The 26217-nt window shown below is 40.0% G+C and overlaps 1 protein-coding gene across 4 annotated transcripts in view; it reads right to left on the bottom strand.

Annotated features, from left to right (window-relative positions):
* The window catches only part of TUNAR (TCL1 upstream neural differentiation-associated RNA), a 162447-nt gene that overhangs the window by 11069 nt on the left and 125161 nt on the right, over window positions 1–26217 (bottom strand). For 3 of the 4 annotated variants that reach the window (XM_058025421.1, XM_058025422.1, XM_058025424.1), the window contains one exon: window positions 17623–17917. In XM_058025421.1, coding sequence (XP_057881404.1) covers window positions 17623–17661 — 39 coding nt within the window. In that variant the 5' untranslated portion in view covers window positions 17662–17917. Of the gene's footprint in view, window positions 1–17622; window positions 17918–18074; window positions 18568–26217 lie in introns of those variants that run through there. The other variant, XM_058025425.1, reaches the window with a different exon arrangement.

The following is a 26217-nucleotide window of genomic DNA, read 5'->3' as shown; positions in this document are numbered from 1 at the left end:
CCTTAGGTTATCAGCTGTACCAGGGAGCAACGACACTCAGAATTGCTATTGAGATGCTATAAATGGAAATTAGTCAGTGTTTGCACGTGGCAAGGACCTGCATGGTGGAACACCCTGGAATGTCCCAGCGGGAAATAATTCTGCCTTCACAGCAGAGTCTGAACTATGCCTGGAAAAGAAAATCAAGTATTGAACTCACAAACGGAGTAATTTATTATGGGCACCGAGTGAGACTCGGATCCTACGCAAAAATAGTCTGTGACTGATGCACCTGTGCAAGGTGGCAAATTAATGGAGTAGAGACAATTGTGCTTACAGCATTTCTTAGCTTCAAGTGCTGAGCTGCACAACCTTGATAATGTTCTTTTCACATACTGTTTTGTGTGTAATTATTACCTGTATCAGTCCAAATTTAAAAATAGAGTATTTCCCTATTGAATGCCTCTTTTAGGATGCATTCGTGGCTGAATTTTAGAGGTTCCAATACCCTGAAATTCACACTGAAGGCTATTGGCACTGTCACAGCAACACCATCCAAACTCTGAAAATTTCAAAGCCTCTTTCAAAGCCCTGGGATGAGCACTCCAAAATGGAGGCAGCCAAAAACCCCTTGCCACTTGTAAAACATTAGATGTAATAAGATAAAATAGCAGATAATTTGAGGAAGAAGCTAGTTTCTAAACCAAAGTTGTCAAAGTAGGGTAACACTCCAGGCAACCAACTCCCACACCTTTTATCATCATCATTAGTCATTTATATTGCAGCAGCATGCAGCAACCCCTGCTGACGTCTGGGCTAGAAACCAGACACAGATAGGGAGAATGATACCTAGCCCAAGCAGCTTGCAAAATTACAACAGTATGAAGTGCAGGAAAGGGAGGGAGGAAGAACAGAAGGTTGAAGTGGGTTGCTGAAGGTCGATTTGCACAAACCTGGCACAGCCAGGACAGTCAGGGCCTCGATCCATGGGAGCAGCTGCCCCTCTGGCTCGTGCTCTGAGTGAGCATGACATGGGAGAGAGATGGCAGCTTGACTTGTGCAGGTCCCCTGCTCCTGGGAAAACAAGCTGGTTGTACCAGGAGTAACACATTTGGGAAAACACAAGGGCAAGGTGACACATCTCCCCTTCAGGTCTTGGGGTAGAGCTCTGTGGCAGAGCAGAGGACTTGGAATTTCAGAGGGAAAACATCACAATTACATCACAAAATGCTCTGGCAAGGCCATTGGACAGGCAGTGAAGAAAAGAGCCTGGGAAGAGCTGGTTCTCCTATCCCCTGTGCATTGCTGTAGCAAGTGTTTGCTGTTGGGAGTTGTGGTATCACAGGCTGAGGTTGGCAGGGACCTCTGCAGGTCACCTGCCCCAAGCCCCTGGTCAGGCAGGATCACCTACAGCCAGCTGCCCAGGACCATGTCCAGGGAGTTTTTCAATATCTCAAAGGTGGATACTCCACAATCTCTCTGTTCCCTGCTTGCTCACCCTCATGGTTATGTGCTTCTTGAGGTGCAGAGGTTTCCATGGGGTAGCAAAAGATTTCACCTTGCCAGTGGAGCAGAGCCTCTTGGATTCAGTTCTTTTTTCCTATCACTTATTCTCTTTAAAAATATCCAACTTATGTGGCCACAGATCTGGAGAGATGATTTGCATGTCTCCCAACTGTACAGAATGCCTAACAACCCAATCCTCTGTCTGCAGTGGGCACTGTGCTATATATGGAACACACTTTGATAGCTAATGTAATGCAACGTACACATCATGTTGCCTCAAGGTCATGGGAAATTGTATCTGTTTATATGATGCATCTTGACATACTCTAATGTAGTGCTAGTAATTTAAAACACTGACCACATAAAATGTGAATAAGACCAAGAACATAGCCACAAATTCCACTGACTTTCTGTATTAGAGGATTCAGCAGCATATTGGTGATTCTTCACAAAGATTTCAAGAAAAGAATATATATTTTGCCACTTTTTTCTTCAATGGACACCAAGTTAAACTTCATTCACAAAACCTTGAGTAAAATTTCTGCTAAAAAGAAATCTAATCTGGATTTATGACCCCAGAACAGAGAGCCAAGTTTAATCCTGATTTTTTTTTAAACATATACCATTATATATATTCATTAAAAATACTGCTTGCAATAAAGATGCTGCTAACAATAAATAAAATATTCATAGTATCTGAATTATGCAAAACTGGTCATTGGAAATTATTTTGTGCAGGTCCCAGAAGCCTTATAACACATAGGGAGTGCCACTGAGTGCCACTGAACTGGTGTGATAAGTAAATAAATGCAACTTGCCTGGAAACAGTAGATTGGATAACGTTTCTTTAAAGTTTGTTTTCAAAACTAATTGTTTATGGGTTATGAATTGTTGCCCAAGATGTCCTGCATGTTCACACAGACCTGGGTTTTATTCTAGCTGCTGTCATACCATGCACATAGGACTGGTGCTTTCTCTGTTAAAATACTTTGCTCACATTTGTAAATTTGTATCCATTTGGCTTTACCTGTATTTTTAAAGCCAGGTGATCTTCTAGGGAGATTTTGATCAATTTCTTTCCCTTTCATGCTCTAAGGCATCAAGGAGTGCTGGGATGAGCTAATTTGAAGAACTGACCATACTAGTGGAAAAAATGCTTATGGTCACAGACCATCTAAAACCCAAGGAAAACAGTAGCCCTGTTCTTCAGGCTCTGATGACAAAAATCATTTTCCTCAGGAAACAAAGCTGGGAAATGAACATTAATCATAGCAGAGATATTCAGGTGTTTTCAGTTCATGACATTTGAAGAAATTCTAACAAATAGAAAAAAAATCCAAGATTTTAAAAAACCCGACCACTTAGGCCAAACTTCTCCAAAGGCTATTTGAAGGCTGAACTAAATATTAATTCAGGTTAACCTGGAAATTCCGATCAAAATAATTCATACTGTAAGAGAATGTTTGGATTTTCTTCACTATGTAGGAAAGAAATGGAAGGCTGCTTGATGGACAAAAGTCAGTTCTGCTCCAAATCTGGACTGAGAAATGGCACCTTGTAGTGAATACTCACAGACAATGGTAAACATAATTAACCTATTCCAGGATACCACAGAATTTCCAGATATTATGATTTTAAGACCTATCTGTAATGTAGATTAAACAGGTAATCATACTGATAAATGTTAGATATGAAAGAAAAAAGTGTACATGACTGAAAAATTGAATGTGCAAAGTGCTTAAAAAATACAGTGTCACTCTACCACCCATTCAGAAAACCCGAGTCAGAGGAAGATGAACAATTTTATCTAAATTCATTAAGCTGCCCACTGCTCCAGAGAACCAAACCCTTTTTCTTGGTTTCCAGATCAGCATCCTGTTCTTTGCACCACATTTTTTCTTTGCACCCTCTGGTTTAAACTGATGCAGCTCATCTTCAGTTTATGCTGGTTGAAGAATTGCAGCATAAGCTTTTTAAGAAGTCACTTTGCAGCACCAACAATTTAATTCAGCTTAACAGAAACATAGAAATAGAAACAGTAAAATGTCTTTTGACCTTTGCTGTTGGCTACAATCAAACCCATGCAAGAAAGAGAGCAGAGAGGAAATGTTGGACATACACTCAAGATGAAAAAAAAATGTTTGGGCATGTAACACAGTACATTGGAGAAAACATTCAAGAACATTGTGCTGAGAATATTATTTCTATAAGGCTGAAAGGGTGAGTGTCATCTTAGATCATGCACTGTACAAGTGCCAGCCATAGAAAAGACCACCCACAGGCCCTACACTCTGGGCAGAAGGTCACTGGCAATTGATCTGTGGCTCTACAGACTCCAAGGAGGGGCATAAAAAAACCACCAAATAAAACATGCAGGTTTCTTTTTGTCATATACCAACTACTTTGCTAAAGATTATTAATAAAGCCTGAATAATGGCATTGTCTTGTCAATCCAGTGTTAATTAATGCCAATGATGAATGAAAATAAATTAACACAAGTCAAAAAAACATCCTTAAACAATATTTCTCTCTATTTCCTCCTGACACAAAAACAACCTGCCAAAGATTTCTCTTTGTTTGAAGTAATTTTTCTCCAAAGAATTCCCAGCTGCTTAATTGCTTTCACAAACCTGTCTAGCTTAAGAACTGTCCTACTTTGCTCATCCTTTCAGTCCTTAGCTCCACCCAAACTTCCCTCCCACAGGTGGCACATCCAGTCCTTGTGCTCCTCACAGGGATTTTTTTGTCACCCTCTAAGCCACTCTCTTTTAAGCTGACACCAAAAGCCATGTTGTGCATGCCATGGGTCCAATGGGAGACAGTTTTTGTCACCCAGTGAGTTGTTCTGTTGAGCTTGGCATGGCCTCAGCCAGACCACAGCCCTGGCTCTGATCTCTGTTAACCTTTCTGAGGTTTGAACCATACTCCTCATTTCCTCAGAACTCCAGATGTCAAGCACACACTCCCATAATTCACCCAGAAACTCGGCACAGTGACTGGTGACTGAAGTGCAGCCAGCTCTGGAGGAAGCACAGGCAGTGACAAACCACACAGCCAAGCCAAATGGTCCAGAGGAGAGGAAGGGATGCAGATTTTCTTCTGAAGAGAAACAGTTTGGCAAATTTATACTGGGAAATATCTTATTCCATGAATCAAGAAATGCAACCCTTCTTTGCCAAAAACTGGGGAGCCTAAAAGCTCATAACTCTACATTAATGCAGCAATTATATTAGCTTTCCTGTACTTTAAAAATCTGAGACAAAAGTTAAGTATTTCTGGCTTTGCTTTCTAAATAGAAAGTGAGAGTTACACTAGACAAACTCCAATTTAAAATCTCAGCAGGGCTGACAGTGGTATTGAAGAAAAAAGCTTTTCACAGTACTAGCTCGTGGACTGATTTTAATAATGGACATTTTCTTTCCATAGATCCAATATTTATACTCTTGTTGTTATTTTAAAACCTGCCTGGGGACACATAAATCTGCCTGTATCATAATTACACTTACCTACATTTCATGCCTGTAATCAAACTAGGACCTATGGCAGAAGCCATGGGAATATTGGGCAATCTATTCTGCATGGATAAGAAAGACTCCAGGTATTTTTCTAAAAGGATAATCTATTTTATGGATAATAAATTAACTTTGTCAATTTTTTTGGAAGCTAATGTTTTGTCAGGAGAATTATTTTTTTTTTTTTGCTTATTTCTGTGTACATTCAAAGGACTCCTGAGTCTTTTTTCTTGAGTTCATATGTCTCTTTCTTCCAGTTGCTTCCAAATTCTGGTTCCTTTCTCCAGCCCTTGCTTCTCTGGAGCTTGCAGCACTGTTTGGCAGGGGTGGAAAGGAAGACAGATGCAGGCTGATCAAGTCCTTCCCAGAGAAAGCTTAGGGTGGTACAGCTCATAGCTCCACTGAAACCCCCAGAAATAATCCAAGAATCAGGCTTTTTATGGAAACCCAGTGGCAGTGTTTTACTTTTAGTACTGCTGCTTCTTGAACTACAAATGTCAGAAGCGTATCTGTAGTGATGCACTGCTGCAGGCTGGCTTTGGGAAACCCTTCATAAAATCTGTCAGTGAGGCTGGGTAAGTTCCCTCCTCTTATGAAGTCATCCATTCTGGTCACAGCTACACTCTGCATTGTCCCTGGGGCTAAAGTAAACATTACTGAGGAGAAAATGTGCATGACTTACAAATCCACAGCACTTCACCACATGCAGATATTTGCTAATATTTAAGAACAGAACAGCTTTCTCATAGGTGCCTGCATGTACACCATGCTTAACCAACACGTGCCACCTTCTGTACACTGCACAACCAGCTAAGAACAAACTCTCCTACATTGCACATGGATTACAGTTTTGGGGGATGCTGTTGCCTGTCACAGGAAGGATGTTTGAGGGGCCAGAGCACCAGGTGGGGACTGAGGAGTCTGGGCCTCTGGGGTTCTAAGGGCACCTTCATGAACACCCTTTGCAGTTGGGACCTGGTCAGCATGAACAATTCTGGCTCTGAGAAACTGTGTCTTTGCCCTCTCTTCATTAGCACTCTCCCCCCAGTCATTTGCTGCTGGGACAATGCTGTGTAGAGCTACTAAACATTTTATTAAAGAACATGATTGCCATCTTGTCAAAGCAGTGTATGGGCTGCCTCTTCCTCACTGTTGCCAGGTGGTAATTGCCGAGAAGGAAAACAGCGATTTACAAAAATGATTGTGCTATATAGATGGCACATTGCCCTTTCTTGAAAGCCATAATCCCTCTGTTAGCAGATCTCTGCTGTCTTCCTTCTGTTTTCTCATTCCTGACTTCTTGTAAATGCTAATTTTTTTTTTCCTAGTGTCATTTTGATGTCAAAACTATAAACACTAGACTATCACTAGGCATCCCATCAAAGGAAGATTTACAGATGATTGGTCTTCATTGTTTTTTAACATTTTACCTTTCTTTTTTTAACAGCATGGTAAACAAGATATTTAAAACTTTCCAAACAAGGCTTATAAATTCATCCTGTTCCAACTTTTCCAGCTTGCAGTAATTTATAATTGACATCAGCTATTTCTCTGCTACAGTGACTGCTGCACATATAACTGTGCCCAAGGTAGCTGCCATCAAACCAGGAGGGAGCAGAAGTCTCCTAGAAAATAAAAGGCCTGTTACCCCATGAGGAGCAGCTACCTGAAAGCACAGCCACATTCCTGCTACCCCCTGGAAATGCACTCTGAAACCCATGCCCTGCCACCTCTCCCCTGCCTTAGCTTAATCCAGCTAGATCAATGCCAGCTGGGTACATTTATACACATTGCTTAGTGCAAGTGTAAACAAAGACCTAAAATGGAGTTGTGCTATCATTTTACAAGGAGAAAGAAGAAATCAGTTCCTTTCTTTATCAATTATTCTCATGAAGTTTTGCAGCTGACAGAGGCTGCTTGAGAGAAACAAAACAGGAGGTGTGTTAACTCTTGGAGATAGCCAGCTGTGGAGCAGCAATTCCCATATCAGTGGAGATGTGTGTGCAAAGGTATTGTGCAGAGACACAGAGATATGCCCTGAACATTTGCTGAAGCCCCAACTATATGACCCCAAGTATATTGTTTAAATATCTAAAAAAGTATATAGTATAAATATCTAAAAAGTATATAGTATAAATATGTGAAAGAGGAAAGGAATGGAAAGTAAGTTCCAGATAAAGAAACAAAGTGCAAAGGTAATTTGTATTTTCTACCACAGCAACTTGTACCAGTGGTGAAGATGAAGCAAGCCAGTGATTTGATCCAGCTGTGGAAGAAATCAGTGGCACAATTCTCACTGACCATCAGGTACTGGATTAGGCTTTGAAATCAAAAGCTGCCCAGATGAGCAACAGTGGGAGAAACAAAATATACTTTGTAGTAACCTGGTCACCCAAATTGCTAGAGTATGTACAGACTCTACAGCCCTGTGTGAGTCCCTGAAAATGAGCCAACTAGTAAGCTATCACTTCCAGTAACCTCAAAGAAGACCATGCAACCATGAAGATTCACAGAAAGTCCCATTCTTTTGTTGATCCTAATCTTGTTTACTAACAGTTTATAAAGAGAACAGCCCCTGCATCATGCTGCAGCATGGCTTTCTAGCTTAGGTAGTTAAGGAAAAGTGCAGTTACGCCCAGAGAGACATCTGTAAAGATCCTCTTTTGCAAGTGATCCTCTCTGCAAAAGGCTTTAAAGATAATGAAAATATTAATCATTAATACCAAAAATCAACATAAAGTTCCACATGTAATTCTGATAACTGGGACCAAGTATGTAGTCAAGCAGACAGTGAAATTAGTTACTATCTTTTTGACATTGTGTTCTTGAAGCATTAGTTATGGGAGTTGCATTCACTTAGAGTTTAATTTTCTAGAAGAGGCTGTTTCACTTATCATTTTTTCAATATCTACCCCTGTCAGACCTTGATCTCAATAACTGATATTAGCTGCAATCTATGTGATAAGCACAGAACAAAAACATTCCCAGATTTCAAGCACACCTCCTCTTGGTAGGATTCACATTCTTGGATGAGTTTTGCTGAGCCTTGCAGCTGTTCTGAGCTTCTGCAGCTCCTGCAGGTGCAGCAGGGCCAAATCCTGCCAGGGGCTCACAAAGGCAGCTTCTGCTGCTGCTGCCTCCTGCCCACAGCCAAGGACAGCCCTGAGCTCTGCTTGGCTCACTGCTTTCCACTGTCCTTCAGGACCTGAACTGCACATGTACTGTAAGAGATCCAAGAGGTTTCCTTTGAGCCCATGGTCCTGTGCAAGCATAAATCAATGTCTGTATTGAATTCTAGGTTATGTGAAAAGCACCAGCTTTGCATATTTGTGCTTTATCGTCCAATCAGTAGCCTAGAAGCAGTCAGTCCAAATCCTGAGAGGGTTAAGCCAGTCAAACTACATCAGTGAACACAGTCTGAAAGAGCAGGCATTGTTTGGCATGTATCTTAAGCTGTCAGGAGGAGCAGCCAGTGAGCAATGCAGTACTTGACCTGTCAGCATGATACAGATCATTTACATAGCTTTTTACAAACATTAACAGATTAATCCTCACCTTGGGACACACAAGCAAGGTTCAGTAGTCCTGACAAACAGATCTGGAAGCTGTCTCCCACAGTGATGGTAACCTGATTTCCAGGAGGATCAGCATCTTTACATCTTGTAAAAGCAAAGAGGATGGGACTTCATACCTCCAGACCAGGAGAAAAAGAAGTGTGAAGCAGACAGCAGCTTAGGCCCAACCTCTTGTGTTTGTGGGGAACTGGGGCTGTGGGGACTTTCTTAAGTGCTCTATCCTGGCTCCTGTTCAATTCACAGCAGCTGTGACAGTCACAAGCAGCTCTCACCCCGGCACTGAGGACATGGGCGTGTTCATGTGCAAAGTGCTGCACTTCACACCCAAAGCCTGGAGCAAAGCAAGCAGCTGAGGTGGAAGGGTTCTACCTGGGTGTGATTTCCCTACCCTAACAGCTACCCAAAGCATCTCAGCTCATCTCAATGGGATCGTTTTATAACGGAGTAGCAGTCATCATGAGTGAAAACTGAATTCTGAGCACAGAGCTTGGGCCTTGCATTGAGGAGCAGGGAGGGTCTGTGATGGATATGGCCCACAAGATCATACTGACAGAGCACATAGAGCTGGAGACAAAGTGGCACATGGCCATGGCCCATGAGGCCATGCTGGCTGGCTTTTGAATTACATGAGAGATGTGATTTGTGCACACATCATTTATGCAGCTGAGGCATGTGGTCTTAGCAGTATTACTGAGAGCTGGGGAGCTGCCTGTAAGCCACAGGGGACTGGGAGATCAGGTGCCTGGTGAGGCAGGACAGGGTGTGATCCCACAGGTGTGACCCCTCACAGGAGGGACACATGCATATATGCACTGAGGGGATGAGAATCCTGGTTTATACCCACACACAATGCATGGATGTACCCAGGTGCACTGTCATGGGGTTTAACCATGTATGTCCACTGGACTGGCATAAACACAAAAAAGAACAAGGAAAGATGAATCTGTATAAGCATCTGCTAGAGACATGTGGGCAAGGAGGAGAGGATGCCAGATTCCTTAGATATACAGTAATTCATGTGCTGTAACTTGGCAAAAAATTTTAACTGATTTTAACTGAAGGTCACTGTTTTATGAAGGAAATTGCTTATTGATCCTGTCTGTTTGCATCATATTCACACCGTGCTATTCACATGCTTAACCTGGAGGGATTCAGAGGTTATTTCTCTCTTCACACACAACTTGACTTCTGCAGGAAGATGCTGCACCTCCATGTGAGGTGCTGTAGGTTGGAAGAGTTTGTGAGGTAAGGAACATGAGTGTTCCTGACATTAAACCCCTGTGACGCCCATTTGGTGTACCTTTTTCATGTACTCATAATCTGCTGAAAGCTAGATGAGAGGTCACAAATGGATATGGAGATAAATTCAGCAAAACCATTGTAGTATTCTCTCTGCACCATTACACATGGTCTGCTCATGGATTTTTGGGGTGTTTTTAAAGTGATGCTTTTTGATCTGTCTCCCCTTTTGAAACATCGTAGATGTGATTTGTGGTGTTTTACTAGTTTACTAAAATTCAGTGAGGAATGGAGCAGACACTCGGGACCTTTCAGCATTAAACATCCATTGCATGGTTTTCAGGGTGGGGCCAACAAATAAACTGAAAGGCAACAGTGATCCCTTAAAATTCCTTTTGAAAACACATGAAGAGAGGCAGAATTTGTAGCAGAGCAATTAGGAACAGAAGAAATAGACCAGCCCTTCCTCAATCTCCTCTAAAGAGCTTGTGTATTAAAACCACGCAATGAGGGACATCACGTTAGTCAGGGTGGTCCCAGTGAAATGAGACATTAAAACATGCTGAACACTATATTAATTAATGTCAAAGATGCTATTACCTTTATGCTGAGCCAACAAAACCTCAGAATGGCTCCTGAGGAGCAGGTACAGTGTGGATTGTCATACATTTCCACAGCAGTGTTTTTAGAACTCATCCATCTGTGCCAGGCTTCAGAGCACTTTGGAGCAACCTTCCATTTGCTGTGGAATGAGGTCACAGGACCCCAAACCAAATGGGCATGACATTACTGAAAACCTTCCTCATAGAAAGGTTTGTTTTCTAGCTTTCATTAATACATAGAGAGGACAAGTACTGTGTTCAGCAGCACAGAAACAATACTATCCTAAGGCCCATTGTGGTCATCCATTAATTTCAAGAATTATTTAAAAGCCTTTCTGAAATCCTGCCTTCCTCTGCTAGGTATCTTGTAATGCTTCTGAATTCAGTGAAAAGGTACATTTACTGTGAACACCTGAACAAAAAACCTTTTACCCACTGTTTTGTTTAGATGCAAGGTAAAAAAAGGAATTCCAACACACAGCTCTTAGACAGTCTTGTCATCAGATTTCTCATTCAAAAAGTTAGATGGTTTTGTTTTCAAATATTGGGCTTGTCTTTCTTAAAAGAAATTTTCTGGTATTTTTAACATAGTTCAGTAAAATCTCACTTTGCAGACAGTATTGCTAAGTTTTGGGATGTGTCAAAATAAAATCTTAATTTTTCTCATCAAATGTATCACTGTTTCACATGGAGGAAAAAGTGCTGCTTTTCAGTATCTAAAGACATGCATAAAATGATAAATCAAAAATTTTCAGAATTCAGAAGTTAAGAATATGGATTGCATTAATATCCTCTGAGGCTCTTACAATGAAAGAAATTAATTATTTATTTTTCATTTTTTATGTTGAGGGACTTCAGTTGTTCTCCAATATTTCTCAGCCAAATAAAAAACACTTTACCTGTCAAGTTTCAGTAATTAACCAACTACAATAATTAGATTTACTTTCCTGACTCCTATTTTGGAAAATAAACAAATATTATAAACCCCATGGTCAGATCCTCAAAGGTATTTGGATACCTTGATCCCTCTGGCTTAAAAAATAAGTACAGTCCATGTGACATGTTAAGTCTTTAAGCACCAGCATGTGCTTGAACTTAAACACCTTTATGTACTCTAATATCTAAGATTCCATGGCAAAAATTGCCAGCTTAGCTAGAAAAGACTTTCAGAACTTCTTTTATGGTATTTACAGGTAACATTAGGTCCAGTTTAGTGTGGAAGGCTGAGGCAGGCTGGAGATGACCCTCTGCACCATCAGTGTGGATGAAATCAGAGTGCAGGTGATCCTCCTGGCTGCTGAGCTCTCTGCACTGGAGAACATTATTTTGAAGCAAGTTATGTAATTCCTTACTACAGTGGAGTATGTATTGACAAAAGCATTCCTTGCTAACATTTTTCCATTATAAACCTGTAAGAAGTTTATGTCAGAAAAAATAAAAGATTATACTTGGTGCAGTAAGGTCCATTTTTAAGTTCTCTTCTTAACATTTTTCAGGAATAAAACCAAAGTGAGATGAGGTTTCCAGTAAAGTACTGTTTTTAATCAGACTTTCATATTCTTCTACATTAATATGTCACTGGGTAATTGGGCAAGTCCTGTACTTGTCAGCATCCAGAGGCATTTAACACCTGGAGCCGCACAAATAGACTGACGTGAAGCAGATTTCTGGGATATTCTTCTGCAGAACCCATTCCAAAACTCTGGCATACTTGCAAAAAGCTATTTTTCCTTCTTGACACATAGAAAATTTTTCTGAGTTTGTATTAAGATGACAAGTTAAATTTTTTTTCCCCAACTTGAGATGTAATTTTAGCTACTAAGTACTTTCCATGCAAACCATCTTTTCATTTCTCATAAAGAGAATACAAAACTTGATTACCTTGGACAGAGGAGGCATACCAGGGTTAATAATAATAATAATCACTGTTAGGTATCATATTCTCTCTTTCACCTATTTTTCCCACAAGTGCTGGATTCATAATGACCTGTGTGGATTCCAGACATCAGTCTTCTTAGCTGGATTTTTTCTGTGTTGAAATTTGATTAATTTGCCAAAAGCCTTCAAAACCATTGCACAGTCCCATAGCTGTCCCTAAACCCTGACAGCATAAATAGGTACATATGTACATCCCCCAGAACCTGTATGGCAGGTTTAGGATGTTTATATTTAGTAACTTTCTGTTTCATATAGGAACTACTTCCCCTGTGTAGCAAAGCAATTACATAATTAATGGTTACATTCAAAGAGAATGGCTCAGGAGAGAAGAAAGAATTTTTAGGACAACTGTGTCACACTGGAAAGGAAGTATGCATCAGTAATTCCCTTTCACATTTGATACTTCAGCTAGTATTAACTTAAAAGTCCAAATACAAGCCATTAAGCAAAGAAATGAACAAAATGAAGACCAACCTTGCAGGGACAGTGATGAACTGAGAATAAGGACATTTGGGTTCAATTCCGAACTCTTCCCTTGCCAGTATAGCTTTGGGCACTTTCTTTGTTGCTCCCTTCCTTATCTATTTAATAAGGATATTAATACTAGATTAATTCTAATCTTTCCTGCATGCCTTTTGAAGGCCTCTTGAAGGCTTTTGTAGTAAAAACCACTACTTCTGGTATCTGTAAAACTCAGAGAAATAGAGGCCTGCTTTTTTAGAAGACACAAGAAGAATTAAAGGAGGGAATTGCCATCAGAGTTATGTTCTACCATGGGCCTGGTGAGAACTGCTGCTCAGTGTCAGTAATGTGGGGCTAGGCAATATGTAATGCTAAAGATGACCCTTCAGAAAGCTTCCAGTTAAAGGAATGACTTGTGTGAGACAATAAATATTGGGACAGCTATAAAACATCTAGTGAAAAAAATCACAACAAAATACTTTTCTGCTAAAAAAAAAAAAAAGTTGCAAAATTTCACTGAGAAAAACTGAAAAACATATATCAGTACAACTTCTTGTAACAAATGGAAGTCTGATTTAAATTGTCAAAATGAAATCTTGTGTCATTCTGACATCAGCATTTCCAAACGTATTGATTTTTAGACCTTCTCATTTTTTAAAAAACTTCAATTTTTTTGATCCTGGTTTATGTAAAACACAGATGCTGATCTGTAGAAATTACTTGACCAAGAAACATTTTTTTTCTGTGGGCATTTACAACTTAAATGACAAAACTTCAAGTTTCATTTGGGATTTGTTTTGGGATTTTTTCAGGCCTTTCAAAAATTAGGTTTCTGCTGGACCTTGAATGAAGACAGGCATTCAGGAATAGAGGGAATACTTATGTGCCACATTTTTCTTGACTGAAAATAGTTACTGCAGGTGTGGGAAATATTTCCACTGCTCAGTATAACTTCCCTGACAATGCAGATGGTTCAAGCTTTAATTCATACTGTTTATCTAAAGAAATAGTCCAATGGACTGAAATGAAATACAGGTGTTCTCAGCATCAAACCTTTACTATAAGTATCTTAAAAGAAAAGGAATTTCTTCATTTTACTTGGTTTAGAATTGACAGAGAAAGCCAAATGCAGCTGTTGTGCAAGTTTTTAAATTATTTAAAATGTCACTAAAGTGTCTTAAGTCACAGCAAATCATGGGCAGTAATTTATTCTAAAGAAAATTAACATCCTGCATCATGTAAACCCTCCTCTCTCAAAATACTCTTTAGAAAAGAATCCACTATTATCATGACGTATATTACAGGGATAAAATTTAAAAATGAACCCATTACTGCATTAGTGTACTGGATACATATTAAGCTCCTATGCTTGTTTTTTAAATATTTTTCTTTCTACCATAATGCATAACCTTGTGGAATAAAAAATCCTATGCAAAAAGGAACTATTCTTTACAAATGACAATTAATTAAATATTGCCTGTTATGCAATATATATCTTATTAATACAGAAATTTATAAGCATGCAAAATTGCACAGAGAAATGAAACCCAGATGATTTTATCCTTCCTATTTCAATATATATCTATATTCTGTAGGAAGTTTACTATAATTATGATTTCATATTATGTTTCTATACTGTAAAGATAAATGTTCCTGGATCAACTAAAGAGCTAAACATCATGTATTAACTAAAAAATGAATATATTTAATGTAGCAAAAAGCTGGGTAAGTATCCTTGAACCTAATAATAAAAGAGCAATTTGTAATATCAGTGATGTTTCAAACGAACCCGGGATGGGTTCCTGAAAAAATTGACAATACCCAGTAGCAATGTTAATACTGTCAGAAAAATAATAAGGCAATGAATGTTTCCAATAAGAATACACTTTGCTTCATTTTGGAGGCCACTAATAAAGGTGCATTTTTGCATACTCTGATAAATTTTCTCTAACAATGTATCTGTACAGTTACATGATCTTTAAGAATGTAATTAACCTATTTTTCTTGCTCTAATTACAAGGCAAAAGATTTGCATAGGTAAAAAGAAAAATGATTTTGTTTAGAGGGAAAATCCAAATCATGCCTGAAGCCTAATAAATCTGTTGCCATGACAATCAAAGAGCCTGGTCTTACAAAACCTTTTAGAATTTATCCACATGAGTAGTTCTTACTCACTGTGCTAGTTCTGACCTCTCCCATCCTGAGTGACCACCATAAGAGATGGAGCCCAAAGTCATGGGCTAAATGAACTCAACAGATATTTTGTGGACATTTCTGGATATTTTACAAGGGTGGTCCATGGACTAAGGGAGTGATATCTGCATGTTACATATAAAGATGGGAAGGGGGTTGGTTAATGAGGATGTATTGGATAGTGTGGTACCTGAGCATGATGTAAATGGTGTAGAATAAGGAATAGAGAATGTGCTGGGTTTATCTGGAGGAGAGTTGATTTTCTTTCTAGTAATTTGTTTGAGGTTATGTTTGGTGCTAGAAGCATACTCATAATATAAAGATCTTTTAGCTCTTGCTGAGCAGAGCTTCTACAGTTCCAAGGCTGGGGCTGCACAAGGAATTGGGAGGGAACACAGCTGGTAGAGATGGCCCCAACTGACCCAAGGGATATTCTGTACTATATGGTGTCATATAAAACACGTAAAACAGTATATAAAACAAGGGAAAGACAAAGGAAAAAGGGAGAAGGAATGTTCAAAATTATAGCATTTGTCCTCCAAAGTAACCATTAGACACAATGGAGCCTGGCTCTCCCAGAGATGACTGAACCATGGGAAGTGGTGAATGAATTCCTTGTTTTGCTTTGCTTGAGTGTGTGGCCTTTGCTTTGTCTCACCCATGAGTTTTCTCACTTGTGCTTTTCAGGTTCTCTCTCCTATCCCACCACAGGGGAGTGAGCAAGCAGCCCTGCAGTGTTTAGCTTCCAGCTGGGGTTAAACAACAATATTCATACAAGTTGTTCCACTGATTGGCACAGAACTGCGGATGTGAGGACAGGTTTGCAATGGGCAACTTGAATTTAGGATGCAGTCCTTGTTCACATTGAGAGTTGAGGAGATGACTTCTGCAAGTAAGAGATTCTTTCTGACAGTGAAGATGACATTTGTGGGTTGTGTTCTTCCTCAGTTTTGCTTATTGGTTCTTACAGTAGTCACACATTTTAGATAGAGAAATACACAAAAATTCTGCTTCAATGCACAAGTATATGCGATTTGAACCTTTACTCCTAAAGTCAAGGCTGATTCCTCTGAACCCTGTTGAAATATTGTCACACTACAATGTGTTTTTTCCTCTGTGCTTCCTCCTGCTGCAGTGATTTGAAGAAGTTGCATTGCCATTCTCTCTTTAAAAACTGTCTTATGGAGTCCTCCATCATACAAGGAGGAGATTTATTGGGAAATACTACAAAATTAAATCTTTTTAATCGTATTTAAGCTCCGATTCTTCTTCTTGAGTCCTGCTGTGGACTGGATTTTGTATTTTTGGCTTTATTTATGCTTCCCATCCTGAAAACCTGCTGCCAGGAACCTGTCCTCTCCATACCCCGCTGCACAGTCCGTGGCAGCTGCCACACAATCCTGCTCCTGATCTTTTTCCAGCTCCATCAAAAGCAGTCAGATTTCTAAGGGCTTCCCCTCAGAGTGGAGGCAGGCCCTTACCACAGTTTACTCAAGAAACACTCAACTTTCCAAACTCAGTGATCAACAGGATGCATAAGAAAATACATGTTTCACATTACCACTATATCACCTTTTAGTTCTCCCTAATTTCTAAAACAGAGATCCAAATAAACCAGCCTTCCTGGAAAAGAAATCTGCTCTTCCATCCCAGTTTATTAATTGTGCAATTCCTGATCTGCTAGGCAATTTCTTGACAATGACCCTAAGTATTTGTAAGTCAGGTAGTTACACCTCCTTGCACTCCCCTAGCACCCTTCATCCAGGAAGACAAAACCACATTACAGCTATTAACAAAAAATACCTTCCAATGCCCTCTGAAGGTATTTCAAATAATTCTCAACACTCCTCTAATACACAGCAAAAGTTACTTGATGTGAGAACATCCTATACTGGATTTGTTTATTTTATGAACCTGGGTAATAATTCACATTTTCAGCTTCCTGACTTGCGTACGAGGATCTCTCTCCCACTGTTTCTAAAACACAGCATCCAAGTCTGCACTTGGTAGTTTCCCATGGAAACAAAATAGAATAAATCTTTTGTACCTGCCAGTATTGCAGACATTCAACACCTTTCTGTAGCTTTCATTTACTAAAATAATATTACTCATTCTTGCATGATATAGGATTTCTTTTAGCTCCCATTTTTGCCTTCTAGTGGTCAGTGCACGACTGAGGTGCAGGGAAGGTACAGAGCCATGACCCCAGAGAAACAGACAGAGCAAGAGAAGGAGGAGGCAGGAGGAGGGGAATGGAGGGAAGGAGGGAGGGAAAAAGAGAGAGAAATGTCAAAGCCAATTCCTAAACATCCTCCTTAGCATGGAAATATGTACAGTGCAGCTGCAGATGTTCCAGTCCAAGTGCAAATGACAGCACAGGTGTGCACAGACACACACACACACGCATACACACTGTCACAAAGCAAGGGAGAAAAACAGAAATGATCTTACAAAGCTGCTGCAGTAATCAGGACACTTGCTTCTGAAAACAACCATGCAAGCAAACATTCTTTTGTTACGTTTCTACATTTTTTTCAATTTTCATTTCACTATTGCTATTTTTTTATACCTCTGACCACATAATACAGTTATTAAAAGACAGGAAAAGGGCCTTACCATGCAGTGCATCAGGAAGAGATGAGAAGCACAGAGCATGCTGCAGAGATTAAGCTCAGCATGGCATTCAGATATCCTTTGGAATTGAAGAAAATTGTCCAACCCATTCTTCCTAACAGAGCGGACAAGTTTTCTCTAGGCTTGAATTTTTCACCAGAAGACAGATCCTTACAGTGCATTATATTTTCTTCTTCAGGAGATATATTTCCTCCAGTTAAGTTTCAGCTCCGCAATGCCATTTCCAATCAGCTCTGAGAAGTTCTTCATTCCCAGATTCGCGGTGTCATCAGAGGGACTCCAAAGAAAATCAAAGAAAGAAAGAAAGAAAAAAAAGAAAATAATACCTTACCAAAATCCTGAAATTACTACACTGAAAAGGAGAAGATATAAAAATCCCACAACACCCCCTCATTTACTCTATTATCTAGGTGTTTCACAACAATCAGTACTACCTCTTTGGTCTCATATATGCAGTGCTGATCATCTGTAACAAAGGAAGAAGCAAAAACTTTCCCAATTTACACATGATGCATTTTCATTGCTGCTGCTCAACTGTGTACTACCAAACAACCCTCTTCATCCTGAGGCATCTTTAAAACCATCTGACAAAAACAACAGCTATCCCTTTCCCTTCCCAAAGAACACGAATATTAGAATTTCTAGAAAAGTGTTGAAGAAAATCTGACAAATAACCAAAAAATACAGATCAGACTCCAAAAGCAAAACCCTTGAAGCAGGAGGTTTCTGGAGCAACGAGGTAGTCTGCCTGAAGAATCTGGGGACACACGCATTAAGCACCCTAGGGAAGGAGAAAGGGGAAAAGAACGGGGTGTTTGGAGAAGATGGGGTGGGACCAAATGGGTGTCAGGCAGGAGTGGGATCCTGAGTCACCCTCAGCCTCCTGCCTGCTGGCTGACAGCAGCTCGGGCTTTCCCTGCACTTTCTGCAAAGCATATTAATTGATTCTGGTTGCTGAGCAACTAACTCTGGGGAGCCACATCGACGGCTCCGGCTCCAGCCCAGCTCCAGCAGCAGCAGCAGCAGCAGAGAGAGGGGATGGGTCTCCCCTGCCTCTCCTCTCCTCTCCTCTCCTCTCCTCTCCTCTCCTCTCCTCTCCTCTCCTCTCCTCTCCTCTCCTCTCCTCTCCTCTCCTCTCCTCTCCTCTCCTCTCCTCTCCTCTCCTCTCCTCTCCTCTCCTCTCCTCTCCTCTCCTCTCCTCTCCTCTCCTCTCCTCTCCTCTCCTCTCCTCTCCTCTCCTCTCCTCTCCTCTCCTCTCCTCTCCTCTCCTCTCCTCTCCTCTCCTCTCCTCTCCTCTCCTCTCCTCTCCTCTCCTCTCCTCTCCTCTCCTCTCCTCTCCTCTCCTCTCCTCTCTCCTCCCCCCCAGAATTTGTCCCCCCACCTGGATGTCCTTAGCTGCCCTGCAGGGAAGCTGTGCAAGGCAGAAGTGCTAAGCAGGGCAGCAGGGAGGAGCTGGGGTGCCCCCCAGCCTGTGCTGCCCTGGCAGGACTCAGGAGAGCAGCCTGACCTCACCCTGACAGCAATGCCCCTCTGCCACCCTGCCTGGGAGCCTGGGCCAGTGGGGCTGCTAGCCACGAGAAACCCAAACAGCTGTGTTGACAGGTAGGTGAATCAGGGTGGTGCAGCCACCTTCTGAAAAGCAAAAATCATCTCAAAGATGTTAAAATGACAAGAAAGTTCCATGGTTATCATAGAAACATAGAATATCCTGAATAGGAAGGAACCCACAGGGATCATCCAAGTCCAACTCCTGGTCCTGAACAGGACATCCTCAAGAATCCCACCATGTGCCTGAGAACCTTGTCTAAATGCTTCTTGAACTCTGTCAGGCTGGTGCTGTGATCACTCTTCTGGGGGTCCTGTTCCAGTGCCCAACCACCCTCTGGGTGAAAAACTTCCTAATATCCAATCTAAACCTCCTCTGGCACAGCTTCATGTCATTTGCTCCGCTTTTATGTGAGTTTCTAGTTGAAAACGTGGCACCTTAAGCTCTGTCCCTGCAGTAACAGCAACTATTGCTTATTCCTGATCTCTTTATCATGTTGAACTTCAGACAGAGAAGACACTTGTCTGGCTGAAAGGGTGCACTCTAAACCAGAACCACCACACAGAGGAATTGCCTAGGTGTCCTTGAAACAAAAGGGATGCCTCAGTTATAAGTTACCTTAGAATTGCTTTAACTGATACATTTGAGTTCCATGGAAGAGCGAAGCAGCAAAGAGGCCATTTAGTTTTGGTCCACAAAAGAGAAGGGATAACTGAGTAACTGGAGCTGGCTCAAAGGGGTTTCTCCTAAAGTGCCTCTAGTGATGGCCCAGGAGGAGCAACACAGGATTTCTGCAAGGCTGATGCCAAGGGAATGAACCCTGCAATTTGTGGCAGGGCTTCCACTGACTTCTGTGTCTCTAGAGTCTGAAAGAACTCCCCAAAACATCACAGCATCTGAAAGAGAACATTTCCCTTGTGGTGTATAAATCCTTAGTCAGATCATGGCATTTGTTCAGCACTGTCTTTCTGTTGCACAGGTAAGATGTAAGAAATGAAAAGACCTCAAGGTTTTTCTCCCTGTGACCTGGCAGAAAGTACAACACTAGATCTTGGCCAAACTGCTCACGCATGATTACTGTCAAAGATCTGAGTCAGGTCAGCTCTTTATTCAGTCATAGTGATAGGATAAGTTAAAGGGTAAGGCCCTGAGAACTGCCTTAGCTTGCAGCTACAGAGCAGAATTATCGAATTCTTCCCTTGAAAAACTCCAACCTGTATCTAGTAAGCCCTACTTAAGCGGCAAACAGCAGGGCTTTGTGAAAAGGGACAGGTTATCTTAAAAAAGAGAGTTACTTTTCTGACAGTAGCTTAGCTGCACCACACTGCTTTCATGCTTTATAAAGAAAGATCTACTGTTTAGCCTCATTTTCTTAGCAAAGCCAGATGCTCACATATCTTCAGAGCTGAGGAAACCATGAGATCCTGTTAGCAAAACTGCTGTATGAAGCAGATTACAGAAATATTCAGTTCATCCAATATGTTTAGTGATATGACCATATACTGGGAATTCTTTATTCCCCAAGTACAACATCCAGAGAAATATGGGAACATTTAGACTAAGGGAACAAAGAGAGGTGGAGAGATTTCACAAATTCTTGCAAACGAATTATTAAGTCTATATGAAAGGATTTCACCAAACACATAGTAAAGAAACATTTCTTTCAGCATGATAAGTTGTTCTGGTTTTATCTTTCCACTATTACTTCTTTACATTCATGCTGGTGCCTGTTTTTATCCCCAACAGTACAATCTTTAAAAAGTGTGACAACAAATATTAATATTTTAATGTGCTTTGTTTTGTACTTTATTTTTTACAAGGCAGAATACCAAACAGTGTTGAAGTTCTTTGTAGTGGAGAAAAGATCTTTAGAAATTTTAGGGAAGGGCAGTTTAAAGGGCAAAACAAGAAAACAAAACAACCATAGAAAGAAAGAAAGAAAGTCAACAACAGGTGATTTAAAAATGAAAGCAAACTAGTGTTTAAGAAGGAGCTATCAGATTATTAAAAAAATTAAGAAGAGCTGCTTTGGAGATGTCAACATTTGTGCAACTTTTTAGTTTTTTTGTTTAGAGAATGCAAGGCTGCTTAGATAAAATTCAGTATCTTACAGAAAGCAAGTACAGTATCCCTCTTTCACTTACACAAGACTTGAATTTAATCTCATAAAAATGCTTTTTATTATTCATTGAAAAGGCTGACTAATGCATATGTTCTATTCCTATTCCATTTTTTATGTGTCTTTTCTCTTCTCACCTTTATATCCTTTCAATAGTAGCATTATCCCCTTTGTGAAAATAGGTGTCCTGTGAGTCTAAGGACCAGAGCAAGCTGGGACTGAGTCAGCCCTCATTCCCTGAGGGAATGGTACAGCTGGTGTCCCATCAAAATCTCCATGGCAAAGCCCGGACAGGACCCCCTCCTGCAGGACCTTGGGCACCAAAGAAGAAGACACATGAAACAAGCCATGGCACCAGGTTGGGCAGAGCCCATTTCTGAGCTTAGACTCTACTGCCAGGACCTGATAGTGAGAGAAGGTCCCCAGGGAGACAAATGGGAAGAAAAAGACACTTCTGGTGATATGTTCTAGTCCTGTTCTAGTCCAGAGTGTAGGTAAGGGCCAAGTGGAAGGGTGGCATTTGGAAAAGGCAAGGGAGTGCAGCAGCAAGTACAGCGTGGTGGCTGAGGCCAGGGAAATAGGGAAGCTCCTTTCTCTGGAGGGAGTAGAGCCTGTGCTGCAGGGACAGAGGGCACTCAGGGTGGATGGGCTCCTTACTGTGCTGGGTAATTACTCTCCTCTGCCCTGAATCTCAGCAGAGGCCCCTGGCAGCTCGGGAGATGGGGTCACAGACTGTCAGATATTGAAGCAGAAAAATCTCTGGGGAATTCTCCCTGCAAGCCAGGAGCAGGCAAGACCAGAGAGCTGGAAGCAGAGGTGCACCAGCCTTGCTCTTTGTGTGCTCAGACTGCTTCTGCAGTGCCTGTCAGCAGCAGGCTCCTAGCACAGCACAGTGCAGAGGCCACCAAGGGACACAGAGAACCTCCCTCCTCCCAGCTGACCCTGCTGCCTGACACAGCACGGACCAGGCACTGAAAGCAGATGAAGCAGCTTGCTTCCCAAAACATTAGCCTTCCTTACAACCATAGCTCCATACTAGGAAGACCATAATTTTACTCCTTGCAAGCCACACCTTTCCAGAATCTGTGATTTGAGAAGTGAATTAGATTTTTAGATGCAGTATTGTATGTAAAAGATACAGTGATTTTAAGAGAAATACAAAGACATGCCCAGATAATGAAAATTATTTAACATATGAAAAAATGGTATAATTCAATTAGTAACCAAATTTTGATTAAAAAGTGGTGAAAATTATTTACAAATAAATGTTCTAGGCATGTTTCTCATTTTGACCTTTCAAAATCCGGTGTCACATTCGCTATTCAGTCAATTACAGCACAAACATCTGAATTGATTTCTTGCCTTTTTAGTTTAAATGCCATAATACATGCAAGAGAGTCTGAGCTTCAGTGAGTGTATTTCCAGGTCATCAGCAATTAATTGAAAAATTTAACCACAAGAGATAGACCTTTATCAAAAAAAATCCAAAGCATCACAGAGAATGTACACATAGTTCCATCTATCTGCAGAATATTTAGCATTCCTAAACCCCATTTTTAACATATTTTAAATACATTATTAGTTTAATAATTATTTTCCATATTCTGTATGGCAACTGGTTTCTTTCTTTTCTGTTTTCCATCAATGCAAATCAGACTAGAATACCATAGTTGTCAAAAAATTGCAACACTAAGAAAATGGTATGTGGTAAGTAAATGGTAAGTAAAGCCAGTAAAATGAAAAACATTTATGATTTTTTATTCTCTTTCTTTTGAAATAAATGCTGCTTTACTACGACTTAACTGCCAACTGACTAAAGAATGATAAAAGGTTACAGCTTATGTTTGATAATTGTTGGGTTTGTTCATACTTTCACAAGCTAGTCTGAAATAAATATTAGTGGATCTGACTTGTATTTCATTTAAGGAAAAGTAAAACTCTTACATTCACTGATTTCAATGAAATCACCCTTAATTCCCATCAGTGTAGCAAGTATAATCGATTACAGTACCAATTTTTGTTCATTGCAGAGTTAGCTTCAGTTTAAATTTGTTATGTACCAGTAATATAGCACTGCTTCCTTACATCACCCTAGCTCTAAAAATAACATTTCAATACTGCTGTATCAAAAATGTATGCACAAAAAATGTGACTACCTGGCTAGTAGTACAGCCATTTTCATTGCATACACTAAGAATCTTTGTTTCCTTAGAAAAAGGAAATATGTTTTGAAATTAACTTCTTAGCATACAAATGAAATATAAATGAGTGATTTCAACCCACTTAAAAACTGATATCTTGAGCTAGACTTCCATTTTCGACAAGCAGTATGCAGTGGCAGTTGTATTTTTGAGGGGAAATCATTGATATTGAACACAAGTTAGATATCAAAACAGAGTTTTACCCTAATCCTCTGAGAGAGGGAGAAAAACACTCCCTGATTTCCATGGGAAGATGACTGAGCTGTGTTCTTAGGAGACTCCTCCAGTCTCAGACAGAAACTGCTTAGCCTGTTGCACCAAACAGAGGCAGCCTTGCCCCTCTAAAGCTGCTGAAATGGTCTAGTTCTGTGCTCACATTGAAACACTCCAGAAGACAAGCACTGTGTTCTGAGGGGTGATGATGTGTTTGCAGTGTCTGTGCTCAAAGTGGAATCTCATTAGAAAAACAGAAATCTTGCTGTAGAGCCGTGTAGTAAGATAGGACATGCGACGTATGAATTCATTGAATCCCAAGGGTGATCATCTGCCTGAAATTCTTCTCTAGATAAGCATGTTCACACGTGGCAAAAAAAGCTCTCAAGCAGCAACAGTTATTACTGCTTAATAAATATTCACATTATTTCTCAACAGGCAATATACCCACTGGGCAAAAAAAATAATAGTATGCTAATGAAGAATTAGACAGACATGGGTTAAATTAGTCTTACTACAGTTCTGTTAAGCTTTTGGGTGTGTATTACATGACATTACTGTTTAATACCATAGAACAAAACTTTATCTCTCTCTCTCCTCCTTTTTTAAAAATTTTTTCCCCTTTCTTCTTTTTCTTTCCTGTTTGTTTGGTTTTGGTTTTCTTCTCCTTTAGCAAAAGAAGTAGAGGTTTTTTGTCCTAGGTTAACTTCCAAGCATTAAGAAAAGTAACATTACCTGAATATTTATATGATTCACACCTAGAGCTCTTAATTGCTAGACAAGATGCTGCTAGAATTAATGTAGCATAGCAGTCAAAGTAGTCCTGAACATTATTCAATACTCCAAAGTATACAGTATGGGTGTTGTCATGATACTGCACAGTATTTGAATAAATGTACCTTGAGGAATGTGACAGAAGCCAGATTTAAGCAGCTGCTGGCATTTCTACTCTGAATACAGCTGATCTCCAGAATACCACTATTCTGTCTCCTAACACCTCTCCTATGCCTGTTCATTCTTTGCTTCACAGAAGACTCAGCAGCTGGTTTGGTTTTCTTTTCACCATTAGCAGAGGTGTCTTTGTAAGGATCCTTCCAGGGAAAATCGCTTGGAACAGCTCAGAAAGTCTCAAGTTTAACAGAGAATGCCCCTTAGCTGGTAGGGGAAAAATCTCCATCAGCAATCCCCTGCTAGGCTCTTCCAAGCCCTCCCTAAACAGTCACTCGATTGGTATTTTTAAAGCTTAACTGATGAATAAGGTCCTTGGTATTCAAAAGGATTTCACAGAGTTAAATGATACCAGCAAAATACACAAATATAGATCCACAAGGTACCCTGAGCTATCTCCTCTTAAAAAACAACCAAAAACCAGCAAAACAAGACAAATCAAAACTAACCTGATCATGTTAACTGTTTATGATATATCTGTTTCTTAAATATCCCAATTGCTTTCAAACTTTTCCTTGGAGCTGGTCTCTGTTTAATTAATTAATCACAGTATTTGCACATCTTGAATGCTTTGTTTTAATGTCTCACTCCCTTCTGTGGATTTCTCAGCTGTGAGATTTTAATGAGAGCCATTTCTCATGTTTTTATGCAGAATTATTATACGGAGGAGAAAGTGATAATAACTCAGTCTTCTCTTAATTACACTTCTAATTATTCTTAGAAGTTTATTTATAATTGTGTCTGCCAGCAGGATTTGTTTCAATTATCATAGCCAGATTGGAAATGGAGCTTAAATGAATTCTTTCTGTAAACAACCATACTTTAATACATGCAAACAAGAAGTATAAATATTTATTTTTAACTCAAAATTCTTCCTTCTCTGATAGTCACTCTTGTAAACAAAAATCTTAGAGAATCATGTAAAATTTTTGCCCTTCAAAACTAATAATACTCGAGGTAGCAAATGTTCTCCGGGGACAAAAAAAAACTTAATTAAGACAAAACCTATTTATGGTCAAAGAGTCTTTTTTCTTTCCGTAAATGGTAATAAGGGCTTTTATGTTAAAAGTCTTCAGATAGGAAGCTTCACCTCTAGAGGCACAGCAATGCCATTACTCAAAGAGAATAAGTGTTCTTTCAAGGGTGAATGGGAAAGAAATATCTATTTTTGATGCTGTTAGATTCCCACTTGCAAGATAGGAAACCCCTTGTTTACCACAGTATTTCTACAATGATGCAGATCTCCTCTGAAAAGTAAGCTACCCAAATATCTCAGATCAGGAAATCCTGTTTTCAGGGAGAAACTGTTCAACAAAAATCATCTTTAGAAAGTACAATCCTACACATATTATTTCATTTTTCATATGAAATAACATTATTTTAACCACAGTAATCAATTTAGAAGTAATTATAGGACAACTGAAAGAGATTTAGAAACGGCTATTTCAGTATGCACAAATGGTTGATACACAAATTCTCTTTCAATTGTATCAAATGTATAAAAGTTAGGGATTAATTTGGAGTGAGATTCATATCTTGACTATGGAAAG

This window comes from Melospiza georgiana, chromosome 6 (assembly GCF_028018845.1).
Source record: "Melospiza georgiana isolate bMelGeo1 chromosome 6, bMelGeo1.pri, whole genome shotgun sequence".
Taxonomy (NCBI): domain Eukaryota; kingdom Metazoa; phylum Chordata; class Aves; order Passeriformes; family Passerellidae; genus Melospiza; species Melospiza georgiana.
The sequence above is the reverse complement of the archived record's forward strand: the minus strand, read 5'-3'. Positions and strand labels throughout refer to the sequence as shown.